This window comes from Pleurodeles waltl, chromosome 3_1 (assembly GCF_031143425.1).
Source record: "Pleurodeles waltl isolate 20211129_DDA chromosome 3_1, aPleWal1.hap1.20221129, whole genome shotgun sequence".
In the NCBI taxonomy this organism is placed as follows: Eukaryota; Metazoa; Chordata; class Amphibia; order Caudata; family Salamandridae; genus Pleurodeles; species Pleurodeles waltl.
Genome location: NC_090440.1, coordinates 1,331,727,678 through 1,331,746,867, shown reverse-complemented (window position 1 = coordinate 1,331,746,867; position 19,190 = coordinate 1,331,727,678). Strand labels below are relative to the sequence as shown.

At 41.9% G+C, this 19,190-nt stretch overlaps 1 protein-coding gene across 7 annotated transcripts in view; it reads left to right on the top strand.

The window, feature by feature from the left end:
* The window catches only part of SLC35F5 (solute carrier family 35 member F5), a 575,369-nt gene that overhangs the window by 83,575 nt on the left and 472,604 nt on the right, over positions 1-19,190 (top strand). For 5 of the 7 annotated variants that reach the window (XM_069224683.1, XM_069224682.1, XM_069224686.1 and 2 more), the window contains one exon: positions 15,036-15,082. In XM_069224683.1, coding sequence (XP_069080784.1) covers positions 15,036-15,082 — 47 coding nt within the window. Of the gene's footprint in view, positions 1-10,419; positions 10,470-15,035; positions 15,083-19,190 lie in introns of those variants that run through there. The other 2 variants (XM_069224684.1, XM_069224687.1) reach the window with 2 other exon arrangements.

The following is a 19,190-nucleotide window of genomic DNA, read 5'->3' as shown; positions in this document are numbered from 1 at the left end:
TTCTCTCAGCTTACATCCGATTAAGGTACAGTTTCCTTCTTGTATCAATTGGTTGCAGGTTAAATCGTATTTGTGTCTCACTGAATCATAAATGATGGTCTCTGCAAAAGACTAGAAATCTTTTTACCCTATTTTTTTCCAGTCAGAATGAACTGATGCTTTCCCTCAGGCTTCCATGCATGCTGTCTCCAACTTCACGCCCATGTTGATATGGCTCCACTGTCAGTTTGGAGCACATCTATGCCAAATGCGGTAGGAAAGGAAGTATACAAATGCCTGCACAAGGCCACAGAGGTGCATTGGCCTATAGCACAATTTTTGCCTGACATCGGGTGACTCTAGACCATTCACTGTTCAATGTCATCCTTGTTTGCCACAGATTCTGGCACCATCAGTCTAAGCAGACTCCCCCTCTAAACCTGTAAGATTAGGTGGTGGGGCTTCAAGGCCTACACATTGATGAATCCGTAAGTGACACTTTTCATAAGTTTCAAACATAATGTGAGACATACATTTGTATGTGATAAGAAGCTCAACCTTTTTACTACATTATCTCCTTGTACTGCTGCCGCTTTCTAGTAGTTAAGCCCTTTCACAATGCTCCTTAATGAAGACACTAATCAGTAGGCTTTTGTAAACTAATTTCATGCCCCAGATATTTAATTTTCTTCTATTTCAAGGTTGTTGATTATTTTTAACTCAGTGACTCTTTATATTTTGAAAATGCTTTATAATTGTCACTTTTGGCCAGCCAGCCAACATGATATTTGTGATATGCACTTGCTTCATCAAGGCACACTCTTTAGACAAGCATTTGCAATGCAACGGGTCTCGCGTTTGCTCCTGTTAGAGCTGATCGCGTTGTAAACTCCTAACCCGACTTTTCACCTATCGGGCAAAAGTGCATTTGTGTACATAACCCGAAAAAGTGAAATTAACTATGTAAAGCGCTCGACTTCTGCCAAGCGAGATCGCGCTTGTAAATTAGAGAAAAAGTAGTCCACGAGCCGGACAGAAAACAGCGAGCCTCGCATGTTTTCTGTACTTGGTCGCTGCGCTCGAGGAGGGCTAGCCACCAGAAAAGGCATGACGTATGCATGCCTTCGACTAATGAAAGGAGGCAGATTTTATTAGGCACGCCCACGAACCAATAAAAAACACTGACGTGAAGTTGACAGGGCTCCGAGCCCTTTTCTAAATACTAAAGCGTCTCATTGCGATATGCATGCGTGAGCGCATGCGACGCAGGCTCGACCCTAAAAATGGGATAATATTATGTACACGTCAGCTTTCAGTGTGTCAGAGACATCATTCCTCTAAAAGTTATTGTCCCAAATCAGTTTCATTTAGGATACTAAGATTTATTGGAGGAATTTCATATTGTATTGATTGCTAGCTCAAAAACATTCATACATAAATTTGTGTGACCTCACTTGTATTATATTTGAAATCACGTGCTTTAGCATCATCTTCAAAATCATCACACTTTAGAAAAAGTGTAAGCATTCACGAATTAAAACATGTTTTTCAACTGCTTGAATCACTTTTTCTTTTATTGTATTCATTATTATACCTTTGTTAAAAAGTGCAATGAAATAAAATAGGTTATTACTTTAGGATCCAGAAAATAAATGCAAAAAATGCAGAAAAAATGAATGACCTATGCATCTTTAGTAATCTGCCTAAAGATTGTAGGTTGTTTTTATCATACATTGCACTGGAGTGTCTCACAGCACACATCTGCTTTGATGACCACAATTACCATCTTTGTAAATTCGAAATCAAATCAATGTTTAATGATTTATGTAGATAAACTTTGTATTTTCTTTAAAGGGTACCTTATGGTTACAATGACTTGATCTTCTGTAACCTGACCATCTTATTACGAGGTTCTTTGTATTGCCCACCCAAATGATTTCAACATCTGTTTCAGTTCAGGTTCACAATCCAGTACAATACCTACAGTCAATACAAGTGTCATCTTTATATTCTTATTTTATAGTGTAACTTGGTCTTCGTATTATATGTATACTTTGTTTTGAATACATTTTGAAAACAATTACAGAAAGCACCAAATGATATTCTGAGTGACTGATTTGCAAACTGCTTTAATTAATATATTTTTAAATAGTATTAGAAAGCATCTGGTATTTTGAATTTGATGTTGAAAATTATTTATGAATGTTTTCGAGTTAGTCATTTAACCTCTTAGCTGCTGGGCCTTCCCCCCCTCCCCCCCCTCCCCCCCCTCCCCCCCCCCCCCCCCCTCCCTAGTGCTGAGCCCTTTTTTGGCTATTTGGGGTAGTTCGCGCTTAGGCCTTCATAACATTTTGTCCACTTAAGCTATCCACGCCAAATTTGCGTCCTTTTTGTCCAACATCCTAGGGATTCAAATGGTACCCAGAGTTTGTGGTTTCCCCTGGAGGAGACCAAGAAATTAGCCAAAATACAGTGAAAATGTCGTTTTTTTCAAAAAAATTGGAAAAAAGGGCTGCCGAAGAAGGCTTGTGGTTTTTTCCCTGAAAATGGCATCAACAAAGGGTTTCTGGTGCTAAAGTCACCATCTTCCCACCTTTCAGGAACGGGCAGACTTGAATCAGAAAACCACATTTTTCAACACAATTTTGGCATTTTACTGGGACATACCCCATTTTTACTTTTTTTGGTGCTTTCAGCCTCCTTCCAGTTAGTGACAGGAATGGGTGTGAAACCAATGCTGGATCCCGGAAAGCTAAACATTTCTGAAAAGTAGACAACATTCTGAATTCAGCAAGGGGTCATTTGTGTAGATCCTACAAGGTTTTCCTACAGAAAATAACAGCTGAAATAAAAAAATATTGAAAGTGAGCTGAAAAAAACAGCCATTTTTCTCCACGTTTTACTCTGTAACTTTTTCCTGCAATATCAGATTTTTTAAAGCAATATACCGTTACGTGTGCTGGACACTTCCGGTTGCGAGGATATATAGGGCTTGTAGGTTCCCTAGGTACTCAGAGCCAATAAATGAGGTGCACCTTGCAATGGGTTTTCATTCTATACCGGGTATACAGCAATTAATTTGCTGAAATATAAAGAGTGAAAAATAGGTATCAAGCAAACCTTTATATTTCCAAAATCGGCATATGTTAAGGTGTTGAGAAGCAGTGGTTATTTGCACATCTCTGAATTCCGGGGTGCCCATACTAGCATGTGAATTACAGGCATTTCTCAAATAGACGTCTTTTTTACACACTGTCTTACATTTGGAAGGAAAAAATGTAGAGAAAGACAAGGGGCAATAACACTTGTTTTGCTATTCTGTGTTTCCCCCAAGTCTCCTGATAAAAATGATACCTCACTTGCGTGGGTAGGCCTAACGCTTGCGACAGGAAACGCAACATGGACACATCACATTTTTACATTGAAATCTGACGTGTTTTTTGCAAAGTGCCTAGCTGTAGATTTTGGCCTCTAGCTCAGCCGGCACCTAGGGAAACCTAGCAAACCTTGGCAGTTTTGAAAACTAGACACCTAGGGTAATGAAAGATGGGGTGACTTGTGGGGCTCTGACCAGGTTCTGTTCCCCAGAATCCTTTGCAAACCTCAAAATTTGGCCAAAAAAAACCATTTTCCTCACATTTCGGCGACGGAAAGTTCTGGAATCTGAGGGGAGCCACAAATTTCCTTCCACCCAGCGTTCCCCCAAGTCTCCCGATTAAAAATGGTACCTCACTTGTGTGGGTAGGCCTAGCGCCCACGAAAGGAAATGGCCCAAAACACAACGTGGACACATCACATTTTTTCACAGAAAACAGAGGTGTTTTTTGCAAAGTGCCTACCTGTAGAATTTGTCCTCTAGCTCAGCCGGCACCTAGGGAAACCTACCAAACCTGTGCATTTTTGAAAACTAGATACCTAGGGGAATCCAAGATGGGGTGACTTGTGGGGCTCTGACCAGGTTCTGTTACCCAGAATCCTTTGCAAACCTCAAAATTTGGCTAAAAAAACACATTTTCCTCACATTTCGGTGACAGAAAGTTCTGGAATCTGAGAGGAGCCACAAATTTCCTTCTACCCAGTGCTCCCCCAAGTCTCCCGATAAAAATGGTACCTCACTTGTGTGGGTAGGCCTGGTGCCCGCGACAGGAATAGATCACACAACGGTCAATGTTGGTCCTTACATGAGGCAGCTGTTGACCCTGGGGTGATCCATTCCTGACGCAGGCACTATGTGTAGGCACTCAAGTGGGGTAGTGTTTTTATCAGGACAGGTGAGGAATCACTGGGTGGTGGGAATTTTGTGGATCCCAGCATATTCCTGTAGTTTGTGTGACAGAAATGCGAGAAAAATAGAGTTTTTATTCAACATTTCAGCTTTGCAGGGTATTCTGGGTAAGAAAACTTTGGGGAATCCACACAAGTCACACCTCTGTGGACTCCCCCGAATGTCTAGTTTCCAGAAATGTTTGGGTTTAGTGTGTTTCTCTATATGGCCGCCGAACCCAGGACCAAAAACACAGATGCCTGCCTTACAAAACCAGTTTGTTTTGCAATAGATAATTTTGATGTCTCCACAATACGATTTGGGCGGTGGAATTTGGGGCTGAACTAAATTGGGGAGCTCCCAAGAGAGCACTCTCTCTCTCTGCTTGCCGCCGCATTCACCTGCTCTCTGGGTTGGGCTAACCCACTATTACCCCGTTGCACAGACTGTGCTTGCGAAGGGACAGCAGGACTGTCCTCATCACCTCCCTCATAATTTACTGGAAGAGGAGTTATCGAATGGGACTCCTCCGACTGAAAAATCACTCCCAGAGTCTGCGCCATTTTCCTATCCCTCAGATGCTGTCTCAGTATCTGATGTCTCAGTCTCTGATCCTATGTCACCTGAGTGACAGTAGCAGTCATCCATTGAGATGCCATCTCTGCTATTGGCTAAACTGTTGCTCTAAAACACTAGCCTACGTAGACAGTCACAAAATTGATGGTGTGTGTGAGATACGTGCAACAGTAGAGGCCACCTTACCTGCGCTTCTTCCCTCAATCAGCACGTTCTTTCAAGACACTCAAAAAACACCTTGTCACATACCATTCGTCACAGTCTTTAGCACCTCCTGCGCCCAGTCCAACAATCATTATTGGTGCTCCCACTCCCTCCTACTCGGATTCCCTCATTACCACCCTGCAAAAGTGCCCTTCATCTCTCCATAGCCGCCCTCCACTCCGCACATACATTTCATTTGTATTATAGCGCAGGTAATGGCTGACTTTACTAATGTACTCAGCTAATTACATAAAATACAGATTTGCTCTTTGCAGTAGGCATATAAACCTTCTGCGCTTTTTTATGGCACTAGAACTGCCACTAGACAAGTCTGACCCTTTTGTAGCAGAAACATAATCACAATACTTACTTGACTTTTTTATTGCTGCCTAAAAGCTACAGTTGAAAAGCGTCAGTTGAAGTATGTGCATTGCTTTGAAGACGCAAGCTGCAACTGCAAGACAACTGGTGGCAAATATATAGATCACTTTTATATGTGGGTCTGGTTTTCCTGGGGGGCGATCGCAGCCCTCAGGGAAACCACACACGTATTGACAAAAGTGATTTATATATATATATATATATATATATATATATATATATATATATATATATATATATATATATATATACATAGATATATCTATAGATAGAGCTATATATATAGATCTATCTATCTACATAGATATATCTATAGATAGATCTATATATATATATATATACATATATCTATAGATCTATCTATAGATATATCAATGTAGATAGATATATCTACATAGATATATCTATAGATATAGATCTATATTTTTTTTAGTTGTTGTATGGTTTCCTTGGGGGCCAAAATGACCCCCAGGGAAACCCTACAACAACAAAAAAAAATATTGCCCCCACAGGGGGTTGCCCTGCCCACGGGCGACCCCCTGTCCATTTATTTTTCATTTATTTTTTTTTAAATAAAATTTAGCCCCTGAGGGGGCGCCTACCTTTTTCCCGAGGGGGGCCGAACCCCCCCAAGTGAAATCCCTGGTGTCTAGTGGTGTTTCCTGGCCCCCAATCGCAGCTATGCTGCGATCGGGGCCAGGAAACACTTTCAGGAAGACCTCGTAAGAAAGGGGAGAGTCTCCCCTTTCTTACGAGGCCTTCCGGAACGTGGGGAAGGCCGTTTGTGGCCGTTTTCCCCATTGGAGCAGGAAGCGGCCGCAAGGCCGTTTCCTGCTCCGATTGGGAAATCCACAAAGTGACGTCACGGCGCGCTGACGTCACAAAGGGGCAGGTGGGGGGCGGGGGGAGACATGGAAAAGCTTCCGTATCTCCCGGGGAATAAAAAAAATAAAAATAAATCCGTGGGTGCGACGCACCCGAGGATTTATTAACCCCCTCCCTGGTGTTGGCCACTGGTCGTGACCCGCACCAGGGAGGTAGTGCGGGCGTCGGCCAATGGCCGACGCCCGCATCCAAGGGGTTAAATGAACTGTTATTAAAGAATAGTCTTTGAAAATCATTCTGATTGAATTAGATGTTTGACTATAACTGTAACAGGAGGGATTCTGTGACAATTCATATATGTACAAAATACTGGCTGATTATATAAATATCACAATCTTCTGATGAAGTGATTTTCTGTCAGAAAACACAGGCTGGGCTGATTTGGCTAGAGTGAAATTTTTGTTTTATTATCTGATGGATGTGATTTAAAAAAAAAAAAATTATATTGGTCAGCTCAATTTAAAAGCAATTTTTGAATACATAAACATGAAAGGTATTTTATTTGAAAAAAAATATTGGATTGTGGGTGTAATTTTGTGAGGAAGTGGGCAGGTTGAAGCAACATGTCTTGGGTTGAAACAACAGCGGACATTTGAGGGACAGCAACACGTGTGGGTGGTGGGACACAAGCACAGGGGCAAGAGAGAGCAATGTGGAGTGGGGGAGAAAGCTCACAAGGGAGATAGCTGTAAAATACATGCACTTTTATGGAGTACTTATACAAAAAGTAAACAAGTATTTCCTTAAAAGCAAGCAGAGGATACATAGAAGGCAGCCAGTCAAAGATGGTAATGCCTTGAGGAAGGACATACACAAACAAGATGGACAGGCTGAAAAAAGGAAAGCCATACAATAGAAAGCAATCAAATAAGAATGACAGTAGAGCCACCCAGTGGTAAGTAGTGGGCAGGCTGCTAGCCCATGTATATTCTTCATAAGCCCACAATATGTATTTTGCAACCTTACAGCTGTGCTCTCTGGCATACTCAAATTGAAAAAGCTACTTTATTGGCAAATTAATAGCAAAGAAAGTGTAGATATCCTGGTAGGTTCTTGGACTAATGTACTGTGTTCCATACTGAAAGCATGGAATAAATGTTTTTTCTGTAGTTCATTTCCCCAGGAATATTAAAAATATAGTTTGTTTATTTTGTTGGTTCTCCCTAAAGAAAAAGAAGCATAATCATTATGCGTTAACAAAGAGCATACTATTGTTACTTCTGACCTTGTTTCTTTTGTTGTAACCACTTTATTGAGTTTTTCAAAGACAGAAATAATATCACTCTCATATCAGAAAGTTAAGAACATAAAAGTGCATTATAAACAAAGCCATTAGGAAATCCACTAAGTGCAGAAGACAACAGACAATTTGGCATCCCCTGCCAGCACTGGAACGTAAATATAGTATAATAACTACTTGCATCAAACAGCATATGCCACATACAGCGAGGAGCTACAGGAACAGGCCATAAAATTAACCTGGAGATAGCCTAAAGTTGTGCCAGAGTACCACACCTCAGTGGTTTAAACTTTGCAAAAAACTATTTTGCCACATCTGCTTGGTAAACACATATGCCTTCCCCTGATGGATCACTGCAAGACTGGCCAGAAGGTCCACTGAAGTGTTTGCAGTGAAAATATTATTGGGGAAAAAAGTAGACTTAAAAACAAAGTTGTCAAAAATGTTGCCTACTGAACAAATAGAATAAAAGAAAGTTGTGGCAACAATAAAATCCACAAATGTTGTGCCTTCAAGGGCAAAAATAAGTTTCCTGGCATCAGGCTGAAGGGAGCATTGTCCTGCTATAATAGTAAAGAGCATTTACAGTTGGAAGGGGAATGGGACTAGTATGGGATTTTCAGGTTTCAGGAAAGGATAGGTGAAAGGAGTTGGAAGGGTTCAGGGATTGGTATAGTTATGGGGAAGTTATTGACTTTAAGGTTTAAGGAAACAGTAGCGTTAATGGGCAGTAAGGTTTTTTAGGTTATAGGAAAGGGTAACATTAGGCGTTGCTCAGGTTTTAGGGTTAATGGAGGATTAGCATAAAAAGGGGTTGCAAGAGGTTTCTAAGGTTCAAAGAAGTCTTGTTATGGGTTAGCACAGATTTTGTAAGTTTTTTTAAGGTGCAGTGAAGGGTAGCAATTAAGGGAAAAGGTTTTTAGGTTAAAAAAAGGGTAGCGTTTATAGGTAGTAAGGGCTTTGGGGGTTCAAGGAAGAGTAACATTAAGGGGTTCGAAGGGGTTTTTGACATTCATGGAAGGGTTGTGTTAATGGGAGTAAATGGTTTTTTTAGGGCTTAGGGAAGTGTAGCGTTAGGTGGGTGTATGGGGTTCCTAAGGTTCAAGGAAGGATAGTGTTAAGGGGTAGTATGGGTTTTTAGGTTCAAGGAAGGGAAGCACTAAGGGATAGTGATGTGTTTTTAGGGTTCAGAGAAGTGTAGTATTAAGGGGTTGGTAAAGTTCAGGAATTAGCATTGTTAAGGGATAGTTAGGAGCATATAGGGTGCGGTGAAGGGTAGCACTCAACGGGTAGTTTGATGTTTTATGGATTCAGGGATAGGAAGCATTAAGACATAGAAGGGGGTTCTCAGAATACAGTTAAATTAAATAATGCATCTGTTAATAGTCAACAATTTTAGAATTGTCATAAGTAATAATGAAGGACACAACATTATTATAATGGCAGTTCTGTCTTGACTTTAAAGTAGTCCCCATTTTAAAAATCAACTTTATTACATACAGCCCACTGGAAATTGTAAGTGTTTAGCCCCAAGACTAGCCCTGATTTTCAGTAACTCCCTTTTTTGGTAGGGTTTCCAATCACAGTCCATGCAACAGGAGCAGACTTCTGCCCTGTTGCCAACACTTCTCATATTGTGCAGTGCTAGCAGTATAGTGTCTCGTTAGTTGGCAAAATTCTGGACAATCATGATGGCCCTACCTCCAAGCATGTAGTGTATGCACTTAACTGTCCATGTGGTAAAGTGTATGTGGGAAAAACAGAACGTAAAATCAAAATAATACGCAAATATAAGAGCAGTATACGGAACAGTTTAAAATCATCTAGTGTGGCCTTGCTTTGGTTGGAAGCTGGTCATAACATCACCCAATTAAGATTTCAAATACTAGAAGTATTACAACTCTGTCGTCCCATTTCTAGGGGACGCTGTAAAAGGACTATCTGTAGCCTGGGAATCACCATTAACACTCATCCAGAGTCCCTTTCTGACTCCTGTTTGCTTCCCATCTCGATATATGCTGTGCTATTGAAGAACTACATTTGCTTCCATGGACTTCAGGTCCCGTAATGCACTGCCTGGTAGTCAGTAAGACCTGTAATCTGCTGTCCATTGTTTCCTATGGCAATAGCCCTGCTGTTCCTTTGTACTGTATTCTCTCCTCCAGGACTTGAGAGACTGGAACTGCACACACCTGTGATCACTCTTGTGCAGCTGAGCCATGTGACGCTGCGCTTGCTGCTGCTTGGAACTGCTTATAAGTTGCCATTTCCTGACGCTCCCTGTGATGCATTGGAGTTTGTTTACTTTGTGTACCAGACCTCTTGTTGGCTTGTGTCCCAGTCCTATTCCTTCTGGCTTCAGCCTGAACCTGCTCCCTGTTTTCCAGTCCTGTTCCTGCTTTGCTTCAGCCAGAGCCTTTTCCCTGTTTTCCAGTCCTGTTCTTGCATTGCTTCCTTGTTTGTTCCTTCTGTTCCTGGTATTATTTTCACTTTATTTATTCCTTTGCTTTTTCCTTAGCACCTGTAACCACTCTTCTTTGTCTCAGACTTGTCCCCTAGTTTGTGTCCTCTTTCTCTGTGATTCCTGCAGCCTCTAGTTATCTTGTAGCTAGTCTCTTGCTTGTTACAATTTCCTAGAATCCCTGTGTGTATATATTTTGAGCATCAGTTCTTAGGCTCCTTTCTAGTTCTTTCTCTGTAATTTCCTTTTGGGTTTTTGTGTCTGGTAAGTGCACTATCAGTCTTCACCTGTGTATAAGTGTTTTCCTTTGTACTGGGGTTGGCTCCTGGTCTCCAGGAGGCAATTCCTAATCCCTGTCCCAGTTTTTGTCTAGTGTTGTATGTAGTCTTAAGTGCCTAACTATGGCAGTGTGCCATTGCTGTTTTCCAGGAATTGCCACTATGTATCCAGCTGGACCCACTAGGGCGTTTCTAGTGTATGTAAGTACAATCCTTGTTTGTGCCCTAAGGGTCCAGATACAGAATCACTTCTGCTGCCTCCTTTCTATGGGGTTTGAGGGGTGGCTATCTGTAAGATAAATCTGCACAGAGGCATTGAAGTTTCCCATTACCGTGGAAAGTTCTGAGCCTTATCTGTGTACAATGTTAGTGATAACCCCAGTGTGCTTGTCCATTACTGATCCATTCCCTATTTGTTCACACTAAGGTTGCTCTGCCTTCACTATCCTGTTTCTGTGCTTTACTATAGCTGTTATTCCCAGTGTACGCCTTTAGCAGCTCTTCTGCTTCGGTACACTACATCCATAGGGAGATATTCTGTGATCTCAAAGGGTGCTCTGCCCAGAGTCCTGACTGAACCGTGACAGAAAGTGCTACCATGGAAGATTGGAAGCGACAATCAAAAGAATCTTTTAAAAGAAGAATTGTAGATCAAACGGCTAGATACAATGCAGGCAGTTTGCATGAATGACGAATTGGGTATATGCTTGTTTTCTTTGAGGGGGACTCCTTTACTTGGTTTCTTTTTACTTGTGTTGTTCTAATCATACACTTTGGCCTGTGTGGGCTTGTTATTATAGTCTTTTTTTTTCTTTTGTCCAGCATCCAATAGTTTTATAGAGTATTACACTGCTTTTATGGGAAAGTTTCTTATATGAATCTGTTCTTTCATTGGAAGTCCATGAATGGGGTTTCTAGGATTTATTTAGGCTCAGTATGGATTTATATTCAGTGTAGGTTTTAAGGTTGCGAAGGAGTCTGTGCGGACCCTTTGGCAAAAGCCGGTTTAAAAGGATCACATAGGACGTTTATGATTTTTTTTGCACTTGAAGTTTTATTTTTTTTGTTTTTTCCTTTCTGTTTTTTAAAGCCAAGGTTATATACTTTGTTCGTTGTGACATATTTACATTACTGTCGTTATGTGTTCACTGCATGTTGGTTCCAGTATGGGGCTTCATTATAGAGTCTTTCATAGTGTTAGTCTGTCGTCTAGGTTGACATACTCGTCAATAGGGAGGGGAGGCGCCATCGGTTAAATAGGGAGGGGAGGCGCCATCGGCTTTTAACCGGACTGACATCCTCCCGGCCCGACTGATAAAGAAACTTGCTGACAACGTACACGTTGCATACATGATGGAGGGACGGGTGATTGCTCGTAAGCTTTGGCACGTTGAACACTGAGCACTGTATCTTCGTATACTTTAAGTATTTCACGAAGCGCATACGAGTGAAGCGTATCGGCTCACTTCCAGAATGGCAACGTTTTACTCGGCGTCTATCCCATCGCTTATTTTACACTGTTTTCTTGACGATTCACATTCACTATTATTTCTTAGTAAACAGCCCTTATTTGGCATTTTAGCTTTTTCCATTGGATTTTTAGTTCATTTTGGCTTTGACTGTGGAGCATAGTAGCACAAACGTTCGGCATTCTTATTTATTACTCCACTGTTTTTTGTTTCACATGACGTGCTTAATAGTTTGTACATTGGTATGTAGGTCACACGGCTATGTGCATCATTAAGCCGTGCACAGTTTACTAAGGTAACTTTTTTTGTTTTCCTCTTTACTTAACATTCTCACAGGCAGCGTGAGATGCATGCCACTTGGGTGATAAGGCATGGGAGTTGTTTGCAATAGTTCCCTCAAGTAGTATTGAATATTGTTATGAATATTTTCATTTGTAAATACCCCTTAAGACGGGTCAGGTGACCTGAAATGCATTCGGTTTTGTGTATGTTTTCGCAAATGCAGGCATAAGTCAACAATACTCAAGGATTTTTCTTGATTTATCAAATGGAATGCAAGAAGAGAATTTTTTGAAAAGCATTTAATCTCATTAAAATAATACTTTAAGTGATAAAACTGGATTAAAGTGTTCATTAAGTCCATCAAGCTTTGAGCGAACCTGCGGATCCAACCAGGTACCTGGGAAGGTGGGCTCACCACCTGCACTAGTGAAGATTCTTTCAATAGTGCAAATCTGAGACATTGCACATTCCCTGACAGCTTGCACGTCATATTTTTGGTAACATTTTCTAAAACCAGGAGAGTGCGCACAAGGAATATTGTGAATGTACCTCCAGTGTCACCATCTCGGCCCCATCTGTGGGCAGTGCGCAAGCTTTGCGAGACCATTGGTGCTATCTCCTTGCAAGTCAAACCTAGCAGGTCACACAGCTTTACAATCCATTGCAGACAGAAGAGTTTCATCTAGGGTTAAATCCGGGACTACCTCCACATTTACATTTGCTTCCTGCCGTTAATTTTCAAGTACCTCAATTCAGTGTCCAATTTCAAGATACAGTCCTTAAACTCAGCAAAGGTTCTCCACTATCTCCTCTTCAGTTTGAATCTCCTCACTGACAAACCCTCAAAAGTGTATTCCCGTACCTTCATTGTAGTCTCAATGGTATCATATGTGTATGCTAACTCTCCAGGTAATGCACCATGGACCTAAACATTATCATCTCCATTTACTCAGTTCTGCTTCATCAAAGAGGTCACCATCTGATGCTTTCTGGTTTCTACTCGAGTCTGAATCCTGTATCTTAAAATAGTCCTCTCTTTGTTTGTTGTCGGTCCTGATGAGATTCAATGTAAAGTGTCAGTGGGTGTTATATCTGCTAGTTTGATGTAGCCAGTAAGCGTTCTAGTATGGAGCGACTGGTGTCTTTAACTGGACATTGGCCTTTTTCATCATGGGTAGGTCCTGCAAAGCATGTTCCTTCTGGCAGATATGGTGAAAGCAATGTATCTAATGATATCTGGAAAGTACACAAAAAAGGGTATAATAGAAGGCTTGAATTATTCTCGGACACTGGTAACTACTTGGATTGCATCCAAATCCATTGGTATTTTGCACACCATGCTACTCAGTTTGGACCCAGCCATATGCAAATCGGTCTTTGACCCTCCTCCACTGGGTACATTCCAACCCAAATTGCCAGGTCAGGTCATCCCCGATCCGGTACACAAGCTGCTCAGAATCAGTTTCACCCTGGTTAGGGCTCATCAGCCAGGTATAGCTGAGTTACAGTGACACAGTGTGCACAGACCCACTTCAGGGCATACCCGTCCCACTTAAGTTGTGCAAAATAATGATGGACTGGGATGCTGCCTGAGTGATTACCAATGGCTGAGATTAATTCAAGCATGCCATCCATTACTTTTTGTATTCTTCACCCTGATGACACCAGGACTATCCACATTGCCCCGGGGTTATGTCGTAGCCTACTAAGTTGTGCAGCTCCAAACTCCTGCATGCAAACCGTTCTAATGCACTACCTGTCTGACAAACAAATATTGATAGTGTGTACCCTGTATTGAAACAAACACAAACGCATATGTTCACTTTGGGTTACACCCTTTCGTATGCAAATGTATTGCTGCCAAGACAAAAATGCCTGAAGTATAGACTACGTAGAAATGTAAGAGATCCATTTGGTGTGATGAGAGAGGCTCCTCTGCATATCACTACACAAGCATGCCTCCCTCATAGGATTTCACTAACATTCAAGAAGCTGTGTGCTCCACTTCCCTGGTGTCAGAAGTCTGGCGCCATACGGCTTCGAGCCTCAGAGTACCTCAAGCCTCCGGACTAGCCACCATTCGCTGCTGTGGGGGCCAGTGAAGCAAGGGTTACAGAACGTTCATAGTTTGATTTGGAGAGGCAATTCCCTTCAGTTTCGGGACCCGGAGAACGGCTGCATGCCCCACTGGTTCTGAAAGCTCTGTGCTCTTGATCCTACCATCAAAAACCGCCCAAGTAGCCCACAGGGCCAGAGAAACTATGTCCAGCAGCAAAGCATCAGATCTTTTCAGTCATTTTGGTCGATAGCAGGTCACAATATCTCATTTCTAGCCCAAATGCAATTTCTTTAAACATGCAGTTATGATGCATCATTTGTTAAACTGAGTCAGTACTCTTAAAAGATGATACGATAGACAAACAATTTATGACTTTAACATGTTAAACCAACAATGATAAAACACCAAATTGGGTTGCTCATGAACAATCAAACCAAATCGGACTTGTAAAATGCCTAATCACCTGTGAGGGTATCCAGCCCCAGAGAACCCTTCTGCTAAGGGAATGTTCAGTTGAACAGCCCGGTCTCTGGTCCCTTGCTGAACTCCAGCAGCGAGGTGACGGAGGAGGATGTTCCAGAACTTAGGAGAAGGTATGAGAAGGACCGTCCTCCACTGTTACTTTGGCGTATGCAGGGGAATGCAAGCGAGGGAAAGGGATGTGGAGCGCAGGTGTCTCAAGGGTTGGCCACATTGTTATAATAAGGAAGCAAAGCCTAAATAACAATTGAATTCAAGTCTTCCTATTGATAGGTGTTAAGAATATAGCAACTTCAATCTAGTAATATTAAAGTCTACTGCGGGAACTCGCCGTAAATTAAATCAGTGTTTAAATATGTGCACCAGGAATTAGGAGAGATTTGTTTATACATTTGATTTTGTTTTTGTAAGTCAGATCTTTGCAGGAGCAGCATGAGAATTTAACAAATTACTTTTGTTTTGTGCTTTCTTTATTAGATAAGGCGAATTGGGATCAAACAATCACCATTCAACAAGAAAAGAAGGTAATGAAGCGATTGTATTAATGCAGTCAATGACCCTAAGATAGAAACATTTTTGTAAGTGATGAGAGTTTATTTTTATAAAACATGTTTTGTTAATATTAGGATTCTCTGGATATGTAGACCAATTTTTCATCTGTTTTTGTGCCATATATGTAAGAAAATGTAACAGCTGGTAAATACCATGGGACCTGTGCTTCAAGTTTATTGATTGCTAAGAGAAAGTTGTCTGAATGTAAAATAAAATATTTATTACTGAGGTGATTAAAGTAACATTTCAGTATTGCTTTGTCAGAAAAGGCACACTGACCCAGGGGAGTCACTGAGATTTGCAAAGTAACTACAGATGCTGCATGGTTTGGGACTGTCACATAATCCATTGTCTGCCACACAGCCTGCCTATTTCAGTAAAACTGCCCTCCTCACTGTTGTGTAATTCCTGCACAGATGGAGACTTAAATGATGGTAACACCTAAATTTTATCCAGCAGAAGAAATCCTGTCTCAATAACCAGACACCAACAGCTTCACTGAACTGCTTTAGAATCTCATTTAGTCATAAAACCTGCACATTACATAGTTACATTCCGTTACCTTAAAAGATGCTGTCGAGATACAGGCCCCAGTTTAAGTATGTAAATACAATATAAAGCCCCAAATAAACTACATTATAACACCTACCTTTTTTAAAAGTAAAAAAATGATAGAAATAGCCTTAATTTGATTTAATTTTCTACAGGGGTGTGAAATTCCTATAGCCTGACACCCAGGATTTATTATGTGGGCTCAAGGATAACAACTTTTCATGTATATTTTGTCCTTGGGACAAATAGGGCCAACACCCTGCCGCAAAACTCTTTGGCTGCCAGTGTATAGTATGACATTGTGGCTCAGGAAAGGGAATTGTCTGCAGTTGAGGTAATATCTGTGTCCCTTTGTTAATGCTGTTCGAACTGGTATGTTTGATGGCATATGTGGCTGTAGATAAGCATGCTCTGCATACTCTTGCCATCTAGGGTTAGGTCCAGAAGTGTGCAAGTTTTTGTTTTTTGGAAAGTCTTTTGAGTCACGTTGTTTAGTGGCTTCTCCTTTTGCTGGTAATGCACATTGGCATCGACTTCATTGTTAGATTGTTTTCTTCCTCCATCAGGCCTGTGTGTGTATCACCGAGCTCAGCTCAAGCCCGTTTTATTGACTATTTCCATTCAGGATCAACTCCCTTCATTGGTATTGTTATCAAATGTGTCCCCCATCTTTCGCACTTTGAGATCAAGAAACCATTACTTGTTTTTTGGACATGCTCAAACAAAGGCCCTTTTGGCCTTGTACTTTTAGACCGACCATTTCAGTGCCTTTTAAAACCTATATCTCCCTGCTGTTGGAACGGACGTCTTTCCGATTCTACCCAAGGTGCCACACTGCCAGGCAAGGCCTGCCAATCATTTAGATCCAAAAAGACGTTAAGGGACTGAAGAGCACTTTGCAGGAAATGCAGAGACAAGAGGTCGACAACACACCTGATATCTTTGAGCACCAGGATGTCGGGCAGGAGGAGGAAGAGCTCCACAAGGCTTCTGCGGCCGAAGAAGAGACCTTTTCTATTGAAGGCTCCGAGTCCGAGCTAGAGATAGACTTTGAAATGCAGGATCTTCCAACGGGTCAGCATACCGTGAGTACTAATATCCCCATCCAGCCACCTATCTGATTTAGATTCTCCACCCTTGAGCTCAGCGCTGAAACAAAAGCCGAAGGTGACCACCTCGGTGCCTAGCCGACTAACTCCACCTTCAGCCGTGACCACTTCAGTGGAGAAAGATTCTGGTCAACCAGCTTTGGCATTGACTACTTAAGCACTGAAAATTTCCAGAACTGCCCTGAAATCTGATTCTCATGGTTCTGCCCTATAAATCCTCCCACACTATGTTCATCTTCACCCTCCTCCCCTCATTCTTAGGGTGACTCATTAGATATCACCCCTCTTATGTCCCCACACTCTTACACTGGTGGGCATAAGACAAGGGATGATATTTTTAATGTGCTGTAGCCCTCTGATTCTTGGCCAGCTTATGATATTGACCCACAACCTGATACTGATCCATAGCTTTACCCTAATAGGCCGTCACATCCAGATGACACCACCTCCTGTCAGGAACTTAATGGCAGGGCTGCGTCATTCCACCAAGTTCCTTTCTCTAAAGAGCCGATAGAAGATTGCATTTTATTTAAAACCCTTTCTACATCACATAAGGCAACACAGTACTTCCCTACGCTCAAGGGAATGTGAAGACATTCAGATGATCTCTGCAGGGATCTGTATTATCACACCAAGGGTGGATAAAAGATATAAGGCCTCACCTTCTTTTTATTAGAGGGCAAATTCCACCTTATTACTTGGTTGTCTCCAATGTCTGTAAGAGGGCTAATTCCCCAGCTGTAGTGACGCTCCACCTCCTGACATGGAAAGCAAGCTTATTGATGCTTCTGGCAAAAAGAGTTGCAGTGCAGTCAGCCAATCATTGGCTTAAAGCTAATAGTGTGGGGTTATTAGCCAGCTACGATCATGCAAATTGAGATGAAATGGAGGAATTCCTTCAGTACTTCCTGGAGAAGCATAGGAAGAGGGGCCAGGAGATCGTAACTGAGGGACAACTTTTCTCCAATAACTCCATTAAATGCGCCCTTGACTCTGCATACACAGCTGACAAGAGAATAAACACATATGTTCTGCTGTGCCATCATGCCTGGCTACGCATATCTGGCTTTAAGCCAGAAGTTCAACAGAGCCTCTTGAATGTCCCTTTAGATAAGGAATCCCCTTTTGGCTGTCAGGTTGCCCAAGTCCTGGAAAAATTGAAATAAAACACTGTGGTTGCGAAATCCATGGGTGCTCTTCCAACACTAACTGCCTCATTATGACCCTGGTGGTCACCAGACCGCCAGGGTCATGGTCGCGGTCGGACCGCCGCCATAGCAGCGGTCCGACCACGCATTACTACAGTGGCGAAAGCACCATGGTCGGACTGCTGGAACCACCACATTTCGGCCGCCAGAAGGCCTTGTGGTGCTGCCAGTCCCAATCTGCTGTCCTGAGGATTATGACCCCTCTCCCTGCCGGTGTTAACATGGCGGTTTCAACGGAGTGTAAATGCTGGTGGAGAAGCGGTGCCAGGGGACCCAGGGGGGCCCATGCGCTTGGCATGAGCACTGCAAAGGCCCCCCTGGCCAGTCCCAGCACGCAAATCACTGTCTGCCCTGCAGACAGTGATTTGTGCGACACGTTCTAGTGCACTCGACGCACAACAGCATTGCCGCTGGCTCTATTATGAGCCGGCGTCAATGTTGTTGTGCGTTTGCTGCTGGGCTAGGAAACACATTATAAGTCTAGTGGGAAGGCAGCTGCACTTGTGGTCTTCTGTCCTGTGGGAGTTTGGCAGGTGGCCTTTTCCACCTGCCAACCTCCTAATGAGAGCCTAAGTCCCCATCGGTCCTTTTGCCATCCATCCTAGAAACCAGGCTCTAGCGGTCAATGGATCAAAGCTACATAGGACTGAGTGGATGTCATTAATGAGGAATGTAATCATCAACAATAACAATAATCAATATTTTCGAAGATTACAAACTTTGAACAATAACCACACCAGTTTTTTAAAAGGAATTATAAAATTTATTTCCCTAGAGTAACAATGCTAATGTCACGAAAATAACTCTCAAACACAAATGGTAAGCATATAGAATCAATAGTGGTTGATTAGAACGTCTTAGATATCTAAGTTTAATCAAAATGATCAGACAAATAATCTCCAAAAGAATTACACTTATTAATAACACTAGAACTGGTAATAGTGGCAAAGGCTTCATTAGTACAACACTCAAAGATGTCAACGTAAATCATGAGCATTCTAAGATAATACCCTCGCTACCCACAAATTAGCATCAACATGTTGGGCTTCATGTAAAAAGAATTTAGATACACAAATTTAGGAAAATCTCTTTAACTCAGGTTATTATAAAAAAATATTATTAATATGCAGCAATCAGATTATAAATTGCAGCTCGTACCTGCAAAGCAAAAAGAGATACATATAACATTACAATATCATACATTAACCTAG